The sequence below is a fragment of the Procambarus clarkii genome, chromosome 25, assembly GCF_040958095.1.
Source record: "Procambarus clarkii isolate CNS0578487 chromosome 25, FALCON_Pclarkii_2.0, whole genome shotgun sequence".
NCBI lineage: Eukaryota > Metazoa > Arthropoda > Malacostraca > Decapoda > Cambaridae > Procambarus > Procambarus clarkii.
Genome location: NC_091174.1, coordinates 12300746 through 12319690, shown reverse-complemented (window position 1 = coordinate 12319690; position 18945 = coordinate 12300746). Strand labels below are relative to the sequence as shown.

General features: G+C 41.9%; 1 protein-coding gene across 5 annotated transcripts in view; it reads right to left on the bottom strand.

Moving 5' to 3' along the window:
- LOC123756497 (85/88 kDa calcium-independent phospholipase A2) overlaps nucleotides 1-18945 on the bottom strand; it is a 61230-nt gene that overhangs the window by 38539 nt on the left and 3746 nt on the right. For 3 of the 5 annotated variants that reach the window (XM_045739723.2, XM_069331309.1, XM_069331306.1), the window contains exons 2-4: nucleotides 13999-14066; nucleotides 7211-7318; nucleotides 3013-3176 (exon numbers count right to left, since the gene is read on the bottom strand). In XM_045739723.2, the coding sequence (XP_045595679.2) occupies nucleotides 3013-3176; nucleotides 7211-7318; nucleotides 13999-14037 (311 nt within the window). In that variant the 5' untranslated portion in view covers nucleotides 14038-14066. The remainder of the gene's footprint in view (nucleotides 1-3012; nucleotides 3177-7210; nucleotides 7319-13998; nucleotides 14067-18945) is intronic. The other 2 variants (XM_045739725.2, XM_069331307.1) reach the window with 1 other exon arrangement.

Here is an 18945-nt window from a genome sequence, read left to right as displayed (position 1 = left end):
TGGGACTCGCCCAGTAAATTACATTTCATTACATTCAACGCTGGTTTTCTGGGGGGGAGCCCTGTCGGTTCTCCGGAGCTAACTGTCCAAAGACAAGGAAAAACAGGAACTTACCCAGGCGGTCGGTCAGTCCTCACTGCTCGACACGAAGCCGAGACAACTAGCTACAACTGCTGACCCAATGCAACGCAGGCCCTATGAGGTCCAGGGACATTGACAAGGTAGCGAGCGGCCAGGACCCTGTTGGACACCCAAAAACCCTGTGCCTGAATATCAACCCAAAACATGTTGCCAAAGACAGCAGCCAAAGCAGCAAACTTACACACGTCGTGGGCATGAGGATAGACCACAGGCTGGCTAGCCATAATAATCCTGCGGACGACCTGGCAGAACCGAGACCGGGAACAGGGAAGAAGGGAAACTGGATCAACCCACGGCGCCGGCTGTGGGTTGATCCACATACACAAGTCCTCCGTGACCAATGCAGTCGAAAGGTAAGGAACCTGTTCATGAAGCTACATCACACCAACATCCTGCAGAAGGGCAGGGGTGAACAAGCACTCATTGAGATGCTCAAATGCGCCCCCCCCACCCCCCCCCCCCAGGAAAACCTGCAATGCTGTCTGAGCCTCCTACCACTCAAGGGTGCGGGACTGGCAGAATGTATGCCACGCCTCTAAGAGAAGACGGCCAGTCTGCTAACCAGGATGACTCTAGAACTTCATAACCAACCCAGTAAGGACACAAAGATCCATACACAAAGGAACGTGAATCCATTATGAAAGCAAAATCCGGGTCGCACAGGAGGTAAGCCGCAAGGATGTCCCGCATCCACTGGGACTGGACTCCGGAAATCACAAGAAAGACGGAATGAAGAACTGTCGGGGACACTGAACCAAACCAGGGGAGGGGTAGATGCCATATCCAACTCGTACAAGGAGGGAGCAAAAGAGAATCCCACACCCTGGAACACCAAGCCCTGCTCCGAGATTACAAAATCCCAAGCAGGGTCCTATGGGGCCGTAGGCCCCCAACCCCTCCCACGCCCCAGGAACCTCGCCCCAAGGATCCGGGGCTGAGCTGTCCTCCGCACCCCCTTGCTTCTAAAGAAAATCTGCAGGAGCAGCCGAAAAAGCAGGAACAAAGGGAGGCTCACTGGTCAGACCCCGAAGCTCCGGCTGGAGGACCAGGCTCGAATGCCTCTGCCGCAACCCCGGAAGGGGACGTCCCCGAGACCGTCCGAGTCTCAACACCAACTAGACCCTGCCCCAACTCTGAAACCCTCAGAAGTTTCGGAGCCGGAAGCAAGGGAGGAGGAATTGGATGCACAACAGAAGAGGAAGGACTAGGAGGGGCAGACGGAACCAAAGTCAAAGCGATTCCTACCCCCAAGGCCGGGTCTCCAAAAACCAAAAGGGGGCAGTCTTGGGGGCATCCGGGGATGCAACCAACCTAGCGTGTTGCAGCAACCTGAACCTAGCATGCAATGCAGCAGCTGCCTGCACCCTCATATCATGATCAGTAGCTTGCATGAACTGGAGCACGTACAGGCAACAAACGTCGCACGACTCAAGGTCAAAAGAATCACTGACCCAACAGGTAGCATGGCGGAGGCACAGAAACTGAGTGTCGTGTCAGTGAGTGTCGCCCTGAGACAAGACAACAGAGCAACCTTCAATCTCGCACAAAGCAAGAGGGGACTCAAGGTGTTACATCCATCGAACCATGGAGCCTCGTGGTGTGTCCCCAGGGCCCTTAGCCTTGGTTACACATTAAGGGAAGCCCAGGCAGAGTACTGCGAAACAGCACCTAAGTCTACCAAACAAACTTCTAAAAGCTGAACCCCAAGGACATGTCCACTCATGGGGGGGCCTAGTGGGGAATACCACCAATACACATGTGTATATATATACCCCAACAACAGCTAGGGAGACCAACGAAGGCAGACCCCGCCGACCAAGCAGGAACAAAACACAAAAGAAAAACCCTGCAAGAGGACAACGTACCCAGACGAAACAGAGCCGGCCACTATGAGAAATGATAACTAGCTTAGCAGTACCCCAGTCCCTACCAGTGATGAAAACTACCTCCTACCCAGAGACAAACAAGGGCAACAACACCCCAGCTGACCCCAAGGGCAGCCAAGTACTGAGCAGTAAGACACAGCAGAGGCAGAACCCAAGGAGACTTATGGAAGGCGGCCCTAAAACCCAAGGGCATTACTTACCGGGTGCCTAGGGATCCCATCCCTAGGCGCATGCAGTCCGAGCACCGTGGAATATTACTCCTAGCTCACACACCAACTATAGACAGAGACCATGCCACAAGGCACAGAACTAAGACAAAAAAGCAGGAGCCAGAGGCACAAGACTACCCCAGAATCACATTAGCAAAGAACTGGTAGTTGGATTGCCAGCATGAAGGTCTGGGGTTACCCCTTCCCCCTCTGGAGGGGGGGTAAGAGTTGTGCATACAGCGGCACGGCAATGTGATGACATCATGCTCGTTTGCCAATTTTCATTTGGGGAGTTCTGTCCACTCATTCGGCTTTCGGTAGCAATAGTTTCACCAGAATAGGAGTTTGTTTTGGGGTGCCTACATTTTTATGGGTGCCAGACCTGGTTGATGGCGGACATGGAATGCTCTCAGCCACATGGGGTTTCTATAGGCCATTGTTCCTTGCTCCTCTCTGAGGGGTCCAGGTTTTGGCTTGTTGTCCCTGGTAGGAGAGAACTCCATGCACATTGATGATGCCAGAAAGTTGTACATATCCATTCAGCCTGGAATAGCTCTGGAGAGCCGACAGGGCTCCCCCAGAAATGTTCTTATAACCAATAGTTGCCACTTCCTCATATCACCATATAGTTCCTCTTATTATTGTACTATCATGCAACACAATACACACTTTTCCATTTAGTCTAATGAGCATATACAGTATATCTAATAACATAACAAGAAAGTGTAAAATTTTGTACTGATAATTATATAACACACATTAAATGCAACTCTCACCTATATGCATTTCGTGAACTATTAATTTCTTTGTGGATTATTAGTTCAAAAGCAAGATTTGGGTCTTCTTTTATATCATCTTCAGCCAAAGGAGCAATTATAAAGGTACCCTCAACGAATGTGAAGGCTCTGTTGGCATAGTCACACCAGTTGATACTGTTAACCTGTAACAAAACACTGCTGCATAATCTTGAACAATTACAAAACAGCCAAACAAGAAATTATCATCCAGATTTCATTAATAAATGCAACTTCTTCAGATACATTAAATATTTTATTAAAAGTTCTGCACAGAATAAAGTTGCTTCTTGCTGGTAATAAGTGAGAATGTGGAGAAAGGGAACTATATATTATCTTGGTAAGCATGAACAAAAGAGGAAAGAGAATTAAGAAAAACCCAGCATTGAATGTAATGAAATGCCACTTTCTGGAGGAGTTCCGGTGACGCCCTGAAGTTATCTTGCTGAGACTGCTCCATACTAAAAGGTCACATCAGTCATGGATATTCTGTTTGTCCTATTGGGGACCAGAGCCTGTCCCTTCCCCTCACAGAAGTGCAGGAAGCACGTGACAATCCACCACCCCAATGGAAAAAGCCTCCAGAAAGTCAGCACACCTTTACAGACAATTGGAAATTTAACAGAAAACAAAGCCTTGAAGCTGCCAAACAACTCCAGAATGAGACCAAAGCCGCATATTTGTGAACATCACACGGGGCCAGAAGGTTGAATGCAGCCTAGTTAGACTTAATGAGGCTGCAGATAACCCAAGAATTACAATCCTTGGAACAAGTAAACAAGGAAACAGAGCCAACTAACAATGCATCCATTAAGACAGAACCAGGCCTATACAGTATGATAAATTTATTAAAAGAAAATGGCAGGTAAAGGATAAAATTCATAGATTGAAAATGGGGAATAGTTTCACAGAGAATGAAAAGGAAATGTGTGAAACACTAAATGAATGGTTCCAAAGTGTATTTGTGCAAAATGAAGTTTTCAGAAAATCAGACACAATACGAATTTTAGAGAATAACATACAGTACATAGACATGACACAAGACAAAGTTTTAAAAATGCTCAAGGGGCTAAATAGGAATAAAGTACAGTTGACCCAGATGAAGTCTCACCTTGAGTTCAGAGAGAAGCACATTTGAGCTGAGCACTTCACTCCAATTTATTTTTCAGGCATCACGAGTCTTGGCAGATATAGTGGCACCTCGATTAACGAGCTGCTCTATTTACGAGCAAGCCACTCGCAGCAAATTTGTCTCTATTGACGAGCTTCACCTCTATTAATGAGCAAAACCACATGGTGCTTCCTAGCGTCTCGTGGGTTCTCCCAAATTCTCGGACGCCTCCAACGCCAGTGTTGTTGTATCATGCACGACAAGCATCCCTCTGCATTTATTTGTGCTTTTCTTTGTGGTTTTGTAACTACAATTTGTAACGCACGATGTTGCCAAAGAAGCTGCTTGCTAAAGATAGTGTTGTCAAGATGAAGAAAGACACAAGTACTGTGGATTTGAAGAAGGAAATTATAGCAAAGCATGAGCGTAGTGTCTGTGTGACTGATCTCACAAGGGAGTATGGCAGGGCCTCATCAACAATTTGCCCCATTAGTAAGGGGATGAGGAGGTAAGGGAGGATGCTGCCTCTTCCAGTGAGATCAGGGAAGTGTTGGGAATGTTTGAAAAGGTGACCACATTCTTGGAAAAGCATCACCCTGATAAAGCAGTAACAACCCAGTGTGTGAACATGTTTAATGACAATTTGCTGTCTCATTTTAGGAACATCCTAAAACAAAGACAAAAGCACTTGTCAATAGATACGTTCTTTGCAAAAGTAGAGAAAAGAAGAGCCAGTGATAGTGAACCACAACCCGGTCCCAGTGGGGTGAAATTCCCAAGAAGAGAGAGCCTGCCTGACTGATTAGACGAGGTGGATTCTCCTTCCACACCATAACCCCTCTCCTCCTTCTCACCTCCCCATCGTCTCCCTCAAGCCAGCATCGACTCTTCATAAGGTAAAGTAAACATGAAAACAGTACAACAAAACATTTATAATTATATGTGTAGTATTATACTAGTACAGTGGTACCTCGGAATGCGATTGTCCCTGTATGCGAGGTTTTCGGAAGGCGAGCAGTATTTACTCCAAAAATTTGTCTCAGAAGGCGAGGGTTACTTCGGGACGCGAGTTTGTTGAAACGCGTACAGGCCGACCTAGCGCGTGGTGGTTCGGCGATCGTCGCCCCTCCGCCCCGCCGCCCCTCAGTTTACCATTGTCTCGCGTTCAGTGACTACCCCCACATCAATTCTTCTCGCGGATTTTCAGTGTTTTGTTGGAATTTTGGTGATTTGTCTATACAATTTGTTATTATATATCTCACCATGGGTCCCAAGAAAGCCAGTGGTAAGGATAAAGGCCAGAAAGCTCATGTGAGGATGACAATAGAGGAGAAACAAGAGATCATTCGGAAGCATGAGAACGGTACACGTGTTGTTGAACTTTGTAGGCAGTACAACAAAGCCACATCAACAATATGCACTATACTTAAGAAGAAAAATAAGATTATGGGTGCTAAAGTGGCAAAAGGAGTAAGAACATTAACAGCACAAAGACCACAAATACTTGAAGAAGTGGAAAAGTTGTTATTAATTTGGATACACGACAAGGAGTTGAGGGGTGATAGTGTTTCGGAGGCCATTATTTGTGAGAAAGCCAGGGTGTTGCACGAAGACCTTCTAAAGAATACCCCTGCAACGAGTGATGCAGATAAGAAAGAGTTTAAGGCAAGCAGGGGCTGGTTTGAAAAATTTAGAAAGAGAAGTGGTATCCATAGTGTTACAAGGCATGGGGTTATGTGATGTGATTATGGAAGGGGACTCCCCTTCCAAACAGTAACTCCTCTCCTCCTTCCCCCTCCTCACCATCTTCCATACGCCTACAGCACTCGACAGCAAGGTAAGTAATAACTGGAACACAGTTTTGTAGGTTTATTTAGATGAATTAGGTAAATTAGGTATAAAAATTTAGTTTGATGTGGGGTTTTTGGGGTAGTCAGGAACGGATTAATTCATTTCCCTTTATTTCTTATGGGGAAATTAACTTCGGAATGCGAGTTTTCGGAAGGCGAGGCGTCTCCAGGAACGGATTAAACTCGTATTCTGAGGTATGCCTGTATTTACATTATAAAATGTCATACAAGTATGGATGTTTTTGTGAGTGGAACGGATTAAATTTATTTCCTTCATTTTAAGTGAGGAATTTGTTTCTTAAGACAAGTTTTCCACATAACGAGCTCGGTGCCAGAACGGATTAAACTCGTTAATCGAGGTGCCACTGTGTATGGAAAATGCAAATATAGTTCCATTTACAAAAATTGCAACAGAGAAGACCCTCTTAATTATAAACCTGTATCATTGACAAGTATGATAATCAAAACACTAGACAAAAATAAAACCAAATGGGTAAAACACCTGGAGAGAAGTGATATAATAACAAACAGACAGTATGTTTTTTTAATAGGAAGATCGTGTGTGTAGAAATCTATTTTGTTTCTACGATAGAGCCAAAGATTTTACAGGAAAGAGACAGTTGGATTAACTTCATTTATCTGGACCTAAAAAAAGCTTTAGATCGAGTCCCACATAAGAGGGTATTCTGGAAACTGGGATGTACTGGAGAAGTGACAAGCAGACTGCTGACATGGCTGAAAAATTTTCAAACTGACAGAAAAATGAGGGGTGGTAATCGGAGGCAATTTATCAGACTGGAGATACAAGTGGTGTACCACATAGTCTAGCACCAGTAATGTTCATTGTCTATATGAACGATCTAGCAGAAGGAATACAGAACTATATTAACATGTTAGCTGATGATGCCAGTCTACAAAGGAAGATAAAAAACTTAAACTATTGTCATGTCCTTCAAAATATCTGGACAAAATAAGCATATGAGCCACACATCTGGCTCCATATGCTTATGCTTGAGTATGATCCCATTGAATTTGTTTTGTGATAAATTACATTATAAATTTTCTTTTCTAATATTTTATAAATCATGACAATTTGAATTTCTACAATTGTTTAAACGATTGCTTTTAACTTTTAAGAATACCCATACTGTACATTATTTGTTTATGAGTATAGTAATGTGTACAGTAAAATAAATCTAGACAAATGTGTTACACTAACCTTTGTTGGTTGTGGACCCCATCCAAGACCTCTTGCCAACTTTCCAAAGAATTGTGACATCCTATCTTGTAGACACACCTCGTGTATCACTGCCACGTCAGACACCAGCTAAGAGTTAGAAACAATTAGACATCCACCGATGCAAAAATTTATGAATAATTTTTATGAAAGTACTTGCAATGATGGCATGGATAAAAAATTATAATCACAGCTACTGTACTTGTTATTCAGCCATTAGATAATGATGTCATTAATATTTTTAACAGTCATAGGTACTGTTATTATAATTTTTAACAGTGATATTTTTACTGATATCAGTGAATGTAATGATATTTTTAAGTCCGTCCATTTTTCCAAAGTAGAATGCCATCCGTCCCTCCGTCTGTCTCTGTCTGTCTGTCTGTCTGTCCAAAGTAGGATGCCCGATGCTTGGGACTAGCCTCATCCAACTTTCCAAAATGAAACATGGAAGGAGGTTATGGGAGTGTCATAAGCCACTCATGGTCAGCCCAAGTATCACCCTATAAAAAATATGGGTATCTATAGCCACCCTAATGTGATTTTTATCAAGCCTGAAATAAAATGGTGGATCTGTTTTCAATAGAGATTTTAAGCAGTTTTCAGTACTTCAATATATTAAATTTTTGAGACAGGGAGAGAGTGGGAGGTGAGGGGAGGGAGGAGAAAGAGAATGAGAGAGGGAAAGAGAGAAGGGAGACAGGTGGAGGGTTCAACAGGGAGATGGGTGGGGGGATATGTGTAGAGGGTGGGGGGGGAGGGGAAGAAAGGAGGGAGATGCTGAGGAGGAACAGAACAGGGAGATGTTGCAGAAATGATTCATCAGCAATTAGGCTTAACTCATAGGCTGCTCATTTAACAGGCTGAGATTATGTTCATTCATGTTTTTTTTTTATCTTATTAGTATCTTGGCAAATGTGTTTAAATGAGGAAAACTTCCACATTAATGTATATTAATTACTGATATAAATATCTTGGAGAAATTTGCATCAATATATTTCCCTTCAATCTACATTAATGCTACTTTCTTTTAGTACTGTATGATGAGAGTTAATGAAATGCCAGCAGGAGCTACCAAAGAAAAATATCAAACGTGACCTCAAAATAATTTATGATCCACATTATTAGATGCTACTTTATGATGCCAAAAGCAAGAAATCTTCTAATTAATGATTCTTTGTGAATAATACCATAACAAGATTTTTCTTCCTTGTTTTTTTGCTAGTTTCCAGAGTTTGTAAGCAGAACTCAATCCCTTAAAATTCTATTAATGCAACTGTTCACTGACATCTGCCACTGTGACCCCTACCTACCTATATGGCAATTAACATATGGCACAGCCATATGTTAAAGCATGCTAACAATTCTAATTACCCATTGTTATGTAGAAATAAACAATTTTTTTTTAACTATTTTGAAAGAAAATTGTTCACTTACAAAGATGAATTTGTATGTGATACAAATTTACTCCACATTTGGAGTTACATATACATATCACAAGTCTGAAGGGTATTTATTTTTGTAAGGCCCCTTATGTGTAAAGTTTTGCGAGAAATTAAATTAATTACACATATTTTATATATATATATATATATATATATATATATATATATATATATATATATATATATATATATATATATAAATATATATATATAATAAATAAGTAAAAGAAAGATGTTTTCCATTTATTCATTAAAAAACACACTATACATGTACAAGCATTATACTGAAATTAACAAAAGTTTTATCCATGCAGTTAATGAAATAGGCAGAATAAGCAATATCATTTATGCAATATATAGATAAGTTAAAGACATTTAATTGAAGACATGCATATTTAGATACACAGTATTGCATGCACAAAAGTACAGTATTAATAACAAGTCTAAGAAACTATAATAAGGCAGATATGGATCATAACTATGATTGTTATGGATGTGTATTAAGAGTCACCACACTAATACTGCCCTCATTAATATTATAAAAGTATTTTAACACTATAAATACAATAATGCAGAAATAATAATATTAGTACATTCAAATGTATCTCTACAGTCATCACTATTAGAAGGCAATCATTTTGAAAGGAGAATGCCTTATAAGAAAAGAGGGTTAAAAGTAAGTTCAATAAATAATTACCTTATGAAAAATAAATAGTAATACATTGAGAGAAATAAAAGGTTGTTAAAAGTAAATACTATCAAAATAATATACACGTACACATAATAACATTAGTGCCACCACACTAGTAAAATATACACAGCAATGTCACAGTTCAACCCATCCTCCTGTTTACATAGTACCTATTGTAACCATCACCAATAGTTACGAATTCGTACGTGCTTAGGTTTTACATAGTACTGTAGTATACCGACTAGTAAGGAATTCTTAAAAAAAAAAAAAAAATGAAGCTAAAACACAAACTCAAATATTCCTAGGCCTAGTATAGCACACATATGTACTATATTAGGGCCTCGGATATCGTGTATTAGGTCTAGGAAGGTTAGGTTAGTTTAGTTTGTCAAAGCAACACAAGTAAAAACCAGTGTTGAATGTAAGGAAATGCTATTGTCTGGGCGAGACCTGGAGGCTCACTGGAGCTATCCAGGCTGCTATGAATGTATTAGACCCTGGCATCAGTCAAGCGAATGGAGCTCTTAGGCCTACCAGGGAGCATGAGTCATGAGCAGGGGAGGGAGCAGGATGAACCACAGCAAGGGAAGGACAAGAGGTGTCATTGACTCAACAGGCAGCATGGGGAAGGCAAAGACAATGAGTGTCACCCTGAGGCAAGGGAACAGAGCAACCTTCAAACTCGCATGAAGTGAGATGTGACTCAGAGAAAGTATCCTCTGATGGACCAATGAATCTCAATGAGGGTTTCCAGGGCCCTTAGGCTGACTGCTAAGGGAAGCTCAGGCAAGGTACTACTAACCGGTTATCCCAGAACTACCAAACAAAATGCTGAACCCCTGCAATGTGTGCAATCAAGGGGACCTAGCAGAGGGCCACCAAAATTATACAAGTAGTCCTACAGTCACACCAGGAAGACCCCCACCAGACAAAACAAAACAAAAGAAAAGAAACTCCCCACAAAAGCACATCTCCAGGAGGAACAGAACCAGCTGCTATGCATATTGTAAGGGGGCCTGACGGCTGAGTGGACATCGCTCGGGGTTCGTAATCCTAAGGGTCCGGGTTCAATCCCGGCGGAAGGTGAAAACAAATGGGCAGAGTTTCTCTCACCCTGATGCCCCTGTTACCTAGCAGTAAATAGGTACCTGGGAGTTAGACAGCTGCTACAGGCTGCTTCCTGGGAATGTATGTGTGTGAAAATTAGGATTAAGTACTTGCCCGAAACACTATGCGTGCTAGTGACTGTACAGGAATGTAAGAACTCTTGTATATAAAAATAAAAAAAAAAATAAAAAATAAGGCAGCGGCACAATACCTTGCACCCCTGCCAGCGACAATGCTACCTCCTACCCAAGGCCAATTTTTTCCTACAGGAGTAGGAAAAAAACCCAGGACCCCAAGGGCAGGCAATCGCCAAGCAGCAAAAGAATCCTGTGGAGGTAGCCCCCGAACAGTTTGTGGAAGGTAACCCCAAACTGCAATGGCAGTACTTACAGGGCACCTAGGGAAGGGAACCCTAGGCACATGCAGCCCCAGTACTTCTGGAATAACACCTGGCTTGCACACCACTACACTGCAGCACAACACCACTAGGCACAGCTCTGCTCGAAAACTGGAGCCAGAGGTGATCGACCGCCACCCAACATAACAGCCTCAGAACTGGGGTTGGGTAGCAGGCACGGGAGGCCTGGGACACCCACTTCCCCCTCCCAGGGAGGGGGGAGTTGCACAGACAGCGGTGCATTGGCTGTGGTGACATCATGCTTGTTTGATTGTTTTCTGATTGGGATGTTCTGCTTGCTTGTTCGGTTTTCAGTTTGCAATGTTTAACCAGCTGTAGTTTGTCTTGGGATTCCTATCTTTCTGGGTGCCTGACCTGGTAGATGGCAGACATAGACTGCTTCCAACTACATGAGGGGTATCTATAGGCCATTGCTCCTTGTGCCTCTTTGAGGGGGCCAGGTTCCGGCTCGTGGTCCCCGGTAGGCCTAGAACTCTATTGATACCCATTGCCAGGGTCTAATATATATACACCTCAGCCTGGTATAGCTCCGGAAAGCCAGAGAGGCTTTCCTCAGACAGGGTAGGTGAATATCTGTTTTTGTCTAATATACACTTATACTGTATGTGGTAAAAGAAAATACAGTTAACTAATATCTAACACTATTGAACTAGTCTGCATAGCTACAGGTACTAGCATCACAACTGATTAAAACAGTATTTTTTTCCAAGGTAACAAACTTACTACAGTTTTTGTTGAAAGGAAATATGCAAGTGTTTGATAACTAACAGTTTTGTTTGCGAGTGACTGAGTAGCCACTGTAGCCAATGAGCACATAAACACTCTACCTGGCCTGGGTATATAAGGAGCAGTAGCAGTAATTTCCAGTTTGTTACCATTGAAAAAATTGTGAATTTTATAAAAAATAACTGAGAAAGGGTTTTCTGAGCTATACCAGGCATATTTGTTCTGTATTATTAAAAAAAATTCTACATTTTCAAAATCAACCACGATACTTTTGCAAAGTGCGGTATATGTATCTGCTTATTAATTTTCAAGTGCATTTGTATATTCTGAGAGATATACTGTACTGTACAGTATTCACACACAACCCATCCTCCTGATTAGATAGTAGTTTTTGTAACTATGGGCACCATAGTACAAAGATTGACATACTTAACAATTAAATAGTAGAATTTTGTGCTATTCACTTTATATAGTCCAAAAAACATGAAGCTAAACAAAAACTTAAATATTCCTAGGCCTAGTATAGCATACATGTGTACTATAATAGGCCTCAGATTAATACGATTGTGTATTAGGCCTAGGATGGTTAGGATAGGTTAATTTAGTTTAGTTTGTCTTTGCAACATAAATAGAAAATCTTATCCTGTTTGTCCAAATTCAATAGTACCTATGTCTACTTTCTAATTGCATTGTACGTCTGTTTATGTACTGTACTATGATCCTCATCGTTACTGTAAGTACTACCAAAACAGGAGGATGGGCTGTCAACACGACTGGACATGAAAACTAAAATGAACCAGCACTAATGTAGCAACCTAAGCTAAGGTCAGTACTGTAAACTATATATACTGTACATACTTACAATAATCTATTTACTTAGTATGTACCGTATTTATTAATTTACGTTCACACCGATTTTTTGCAGAATTACAGTACTATATAGCAAAAGCATATGGCCAGTGTTTGGCCATCCTGTCAAAATGATCCCTATCTATTAAGCCTATCTGGCAAACTCTGCCTAAATACTGCAACATGTACAGTACGTATATACTGTATATGCATATGTGAACAAGCAAACCCATCTGTGCCTCCAGGGAGTGAAACCTAGATAGTTTTAGGGGCCCTACATCCAAGCTACTATATTGGGTATTAACACAAACTCTTTTTACCTTCACAACATGATGCCATAATATCAGAACACCTTCAGTCAGGTTGGCAATTCTGTTCTGCATTACTAAGTAGATGAAACTCCTGGGTAATAAATTAAGAATAGAATAATGTTCTAAAAAGTATCAGCACTTTATTACACTGGCATACTGTGAAGCTCATATAGATTATGCAGTTGCCAGCAGAGATGATAACAAGATAATGAAACCACTTATTTATACTGAATCACCCATATCATGAATACTGCAATTTTGTTGTGCTTGTGAAAGTTTTGTGTCACAATTCAAATTATTTTTACCCATAAACCTGATGCTGCAACTAATGTTTCCTATTCTTAACAACAGCCTTTCATACTAGTTACTATGCTGAAAGTGCCTACATATTCTGGTATCATTACATTCATAGGCATCTGATTTATATTTCACAGAATACATTACTTAAATAGTGTAATTACAGTGCTTCCCTAGGTATTCAAATGTCAGGACACATTCCATTCACCTAGGCTCTAGGAGACTCGAACCATGTTATGTCCTGTAATAACGAGAAATGAATCCATTCGAGAATTGAACCCCACACTTGTGAGGCCGAGGCTCTATCGACCAAGCTATTGAGTAGTCTTAATAAGGAAAGTTTCCAGAAGCAGAATCCTGCTGCCAAACTGGAATTTTCGATTTTTCCTGACTACTACTGAAGCTCAGGGAAATTAGTGATCCATGCCCACATCATGTATATTAAGACTACACAATAGCTCGGTCGATAGAGCTTCGGCCTTGCACGTGTGGGGTCCACGGTTTGAATCTCCTAGAGCCCAGGTGAATGGAATGTTTATTTCTATGGAATTGCGGATGACAATTTGTCAGGACATTCCCTAGAGTACAATGCATTACTGTAATAATATTCATTCGAGAATTGAAAATGGCTATTTCCTGTACACTTATCTACAATTAGTAATAAACAAGGAACTAAAGGATTCACTACATGCCATAACAATCTGAGTAAACTTAGGAAGTATTTGAACTACAAAATTACTATTAAATACAGTACATACAGGAGGAACACATTATTATACATATTTCTGTTAACAGTTTCATATGCAAATATTACTGTAGTTAACACTTCCAAAGTATTGTACACCATAAAAATTTAATGTGAAACTTTGAAAAACCAAGGGGGATGTACTTACTACTAGTACAACCATTCTCTACAAAACACTGACCTCCAGGCGTGCATCGATGACGTCTTCTATGGTGTCCATTTGTCAATTTGTTGTGTATCTTGGGTTACCTAAGATGAGTTTTTATAGTACTGTATATCCATACATATACAAATGCATGTTTATGTGTTTCCTAAAAGTACACTACAACAGAATGCTAAAGGAAATGGACTAAGTAGTCATGAATAACTTCCCCAGCCATTCTTCTTCCATGAAGAGCTCTGCCTAAAATATGTAGGAGAATCGGTTTATTTAAAAGCCGCCAATCACATTGAAAACTGACTGATAGTCAAAACCAATTTTCTACAAAACAAAGATCAGTTTAGTGCATTTTTGAACCTTAAATTATAGTACCGCACTATAGATTTAATTACAGTACTGTACTATAGATTTAACAAAAAATGTGTACAGCAAAACTATTAATATGGCATAGCTATACCTCACTGAAGCCAAGGAGGGCATATTGCCATAATATTTAACTGTAATAATACTAGAAAATTAATGTGAAGTATTTTGTGTGTACTACAGTATAATTTTTTTTATATAAGTACAAGAGTTCTTACATTCTTGTAAAGCCACTAGCACACAATGTTTCGGGAAAACATAACATTAATAGGAAGATTTATTAATAAATATATAATTTATCTTTATTGGGATTAGGCATTAATTTTACAATAGGTATTGAATTTTGCTGGGACCATTAAAACTAAATTTTTTTTTTCATTGGGTGTAATGATACCAATTCATTAGGAAACACTATGCTTTTTTCAATAATACCCTATATTTGTGGATACAGTACAATATTAGTTCCAACAGGGCGACTGACAGCTGAGTGGACAGCGCTTCGGATTCGTAGTCCTGAGGTTCCGGGTTCGATCCCTGGTGGAGGCGGAGACCAATGGAGAGAGTTTCTTTCACCCTGATGCCCCTGTTACCTAGCAGTAAGTAGGTTCCTGGGAGTTAGACAGCTGCTACGGGCTGCTTCCTAGGGGTGTGTAACAAAAAGAAGGCCTGGTCGAGGACCGGGCCACGGGGACGCTAAGCCCTGAAATCATCTCGAGATGATCTCAAGATAACAGTTACTACTATTCTACATAAATCAGTTAAGTGGTCTAAATTCTCTACTTAAGTTTATGTAATACCCTCTGAATTGTGGACAAGCTGAACATTTACTGAACACACTGACATGCCTGCTGACATTTTGCTTGGTATGCCCATGCATCAGACACCATAGTCTATTCTTTTCTGCAGGGATCGAATGGTGGCTTATTGAAGCTAGCTTCCTGAGGTACCTCTACATACATGAGTCATATCAGACTAAGAAATCCTGAATGGCTTATCAGGACCAGAACCAGAACCTGGTCCCTTAACTGAGGCAAAGGGAGCAGGGAATTATTACAATCATCCCTCATCAAAGGATGAGGGATGATTGTGCGTTCCCCTCCTCCCCCCCCCCCCCAAGATATGTGTAGATCGGTAGGTGAATTCCAAATGTTTCAAGTTTGCCAATCCTCCTCCTTCCCCAGCCCCACCTGGTGTGGTTTGCCATGCCTCTATTATCCCCTCCTTGCTCATAGATCTGAAACATCTGAGGGTTTCAGAGTCTGAGCAGGATTTAGTTTTGGGAGTAGCTCAGCTGCCTCTAGGGTTAGTCCCATCCACTTCTACAGCAGAGACTGCCGAGACGTTCCTTACCACCGTGGATTCACAGCCTTCTACTTCTCATAGGGATCTATTTGCTCCTTTATTATGAGATGATGCCTTCCTGTCAGTTAAGACAGACATAGAATACAGCTCTGCTCCAGGGGTATTCATGTCACCTCTGGGACTGGCAGGAAGGATGGGTGACAGTGGGGGGAGGGGGGACCTGAAGAGTGAGCTTCAACCCTTCTTGGTCTCTGGTTCCATCTGTGGAGAGACTTTCACTCAGAGCAGAAGACTGTACTTACCTTTCGTCCTTGAATGAGCTGAAGCACATCCTCCAGGGTGTGCTTCATGTGTCCCCATTAGAGTCCATAGATGCATTATATTCCTGGAGGCTTCCGTTGTCCTGCCTTGCACCTTCTTCAGCTCCAGTAGCCCTATTTCAGTTCCTCCTGTGGTGATTGCAAAGTGCTTGGACTCGAGCATGGTTGGGTTGACCCCTTCTCTTATGTTGGTGTCCCATTTGTTTCAGGTCCGTAAGGATGTATAGTACATTCTCAACCTCTTGGGTTTGAATGACTTCATTCCCTCTGACCTTTCACATGACCATTTTACCTCAGATACACCTGGCATTGCAGGTGGTGTTCCTGGATCTCAAGGTCACATACTGCTACGTTCATATTCACCCAAGGTTCAGAGACTAGTTAGGGATTCTTGTGGAACTCCAGGCTTACCACTTCACAGTTCTTTTTTGGTTTGAATCAGGTTCCTCAGATTTTTACAAGGTTAGCACAGGTAGTTGTGACCTAGCTTCATCTCTTGGGTGTTCATGTCTTGGCTTATCTTGACTGGTTGGTTTGGACTCCCAGCCAGTCCATGTGTTTGCTAGCCAGGAATCTGGTTCCCAACTTGTTGGGTTCTTTTTCCTGGCAAACTGCAGAAGTCAAAGCCGATTCATTCTAGGTTTGGACCTGGTTGGACCTAATTTAGGATTCCTGGTCAGCTTTCCTTTCTTTGCCCCCCCTTTCCCCAGCAGTTCTGATCTACCTGTAGTTCCATCTCCACCTGGTGTTGGACTGGTCTCAGATGACTTGGTGGTTAGCTAAGCAGTTGTGTGGAAGCCCTTGTTTTGAATGCATAGTGTTTTCTCTGGGCAGGGCTTGGCTCTGGCATTGTACTGGTTCCTCTGGTTCTATTTTGTCACTTTTTTGTAAGAGGACAGGCTGCTCCACTAGGCTCACAGTACAGTGAATGTGTTTGCTATGGTGTGGCAGGCCCTTTGGAGGGTTTGTCTTCCTCCAGGCTCTGCTCTGACTGCTTTCCAGTCATTCTCTGACTTGCAGGGAGTCACTTTAGTCCTTTCCTCTTTGGAGCTAGGCTCTGTGAGTAGCTTGGCTTCTGGATATTTGGAGTTTAGTTCTACATGTGATTGGCATGTAGTGTGTGTCCCATGTTTTTGTCGATGATTTCTTACTTCTGTTCCATCTCCATGGTGTGGACTATCAATGACATGTCCTTCCATAGGCTCTGAGTTATTTGGTTGCTTCAAGATGGACCTCTTCAGTCAGCATGAAACCAACAGCTCACATCTCAAGTGGCTCCATTCCCCACTCATGAGACTCACTTTCTTATAGAAACTTGATGCATATCAGCAGGAATGGTCAAGGTGGGAGTTTATTTCTCTCTCCCCATATTCTACCCCTCCCCGATACAGCTGCCACTCTGGATGGAGACCTGATTGGGCAAGGTGATTCTTCTGGCTCCTTGGTGACCACCCTTGGCCCTTTTGGCCCTGTGTCTGAACCTGGGTGTTTTTCCATGCACTGGTCCAGACGTATAGTATCTAGCTGGATTGATGTTCTCCTACAGTAGATTTATGCTTCTGGACTTTATGACAGGGTTTATCACCATTTGTATGGTGCACAGGTGGCAAAGTTGTTGGTATCCCACTAGTGTCTTTTGTTGCAGCAACAAAAATTTCCTGTCATTCATTTCACCTCTTTCTGTCTCTCCATTGTGTTGCCACTTGTAGTCTAGCCTTGGTGGAGCCGCTTCTGTTTGTGTTCAGTGTTGATGTATCTTAGCGCCGTTTTGTGGTTCGTTTTGAGCTTTCTTTTCCCTCTGGCTGGCTCATTCTCCACCTAAATCATCTTCGTGCTGGTCTCTCTCTCTCTCCTCTCTTTGGTTCAAGATGCTTCTTTGATCTGGGATATATTCTTGAAAGTTATATTCTTTGGCTATGGTGGGCAATTTCTTCACTTGCAGCCTTCTTCTTCTCTTAGTGAAGAATGAGATGGTTGGCTTCTGGAGGGGTTCTTTGGATGTTGATGCTTGGTTTGTCCAGCCAAAAGTCAAAAGTGCACCATTTGCTGTATCCGGTTGTAGTGGTTTGGCGACTTCTATGCACCACTGGTTCTATTTAGGTAGACGCCTTGTTTGATGGTCCTGAATCGGGTTCCCATCTTCGGTTCTTTGCTTCAAGAGTGCAGTTTTCACTTTCCTTGTCCCTGGTAAGTGTCCTCTTTTGCCCCTTATCTGTGGTTAGTTAGTTTCAGGGAGCCACCATTTGACTGCTCCAGAAAACCAGAGTTAAATGTAATGTAATGCCTCTTTCTAGTTAAACTTCAGTGTCTCCCTAGTTCCACTTCCTCCCTTTCAAGTGCATCGGTTTGTGGTCTTTCAGCTCTGGACTGAAGTCTGATGACATGAGAGCTGGGAACTCCAAGTGGTGCTGCCACTGATTGGTGGTCAGTTATAACTTGGGGATTTCAACTAACTATTGACTAAATCATTTATAGAGTTGTTTGCTACTTCAGTTTTTTCTCTCTGTGAACCTTGCAGTTATCTGCAATGCTTCACTACATTTTATCTGTTTCCTTTAGTGAGGATGATTCCTGTTTTGTGGATGGGGGGGGGGGGTAAATAGGCCTGTTTCTGGCTCATATCCCCCCATAGGCCATTCAGGATTTCTATGGCTGATGTGATATATGTGTGGAGTTACTGCAGTAAGTGAACTTCAGGGAGCTAAAGTGCAGATCAACCAGAAAGAAGCACTTCAATATATTCAGTGCTGTTTCAGGAGACATTGAGTGTAACCTTGGATTGTCAATGAGCAGTCTGAGAGCAATAGTACACCAAGAACTTCAACAAAATCTTGTAGATCTGAGGCAAAGCGAAATTGACACCAGTAATTCCATCTATCATCATACTATCATGCAAGAGGAGCCACACATCTATGGTTCATCCAATAAAATCAGCAGACTTCTAGATGTTACTACTGCTCGGCTTAGACTCTGTTACAAGTGT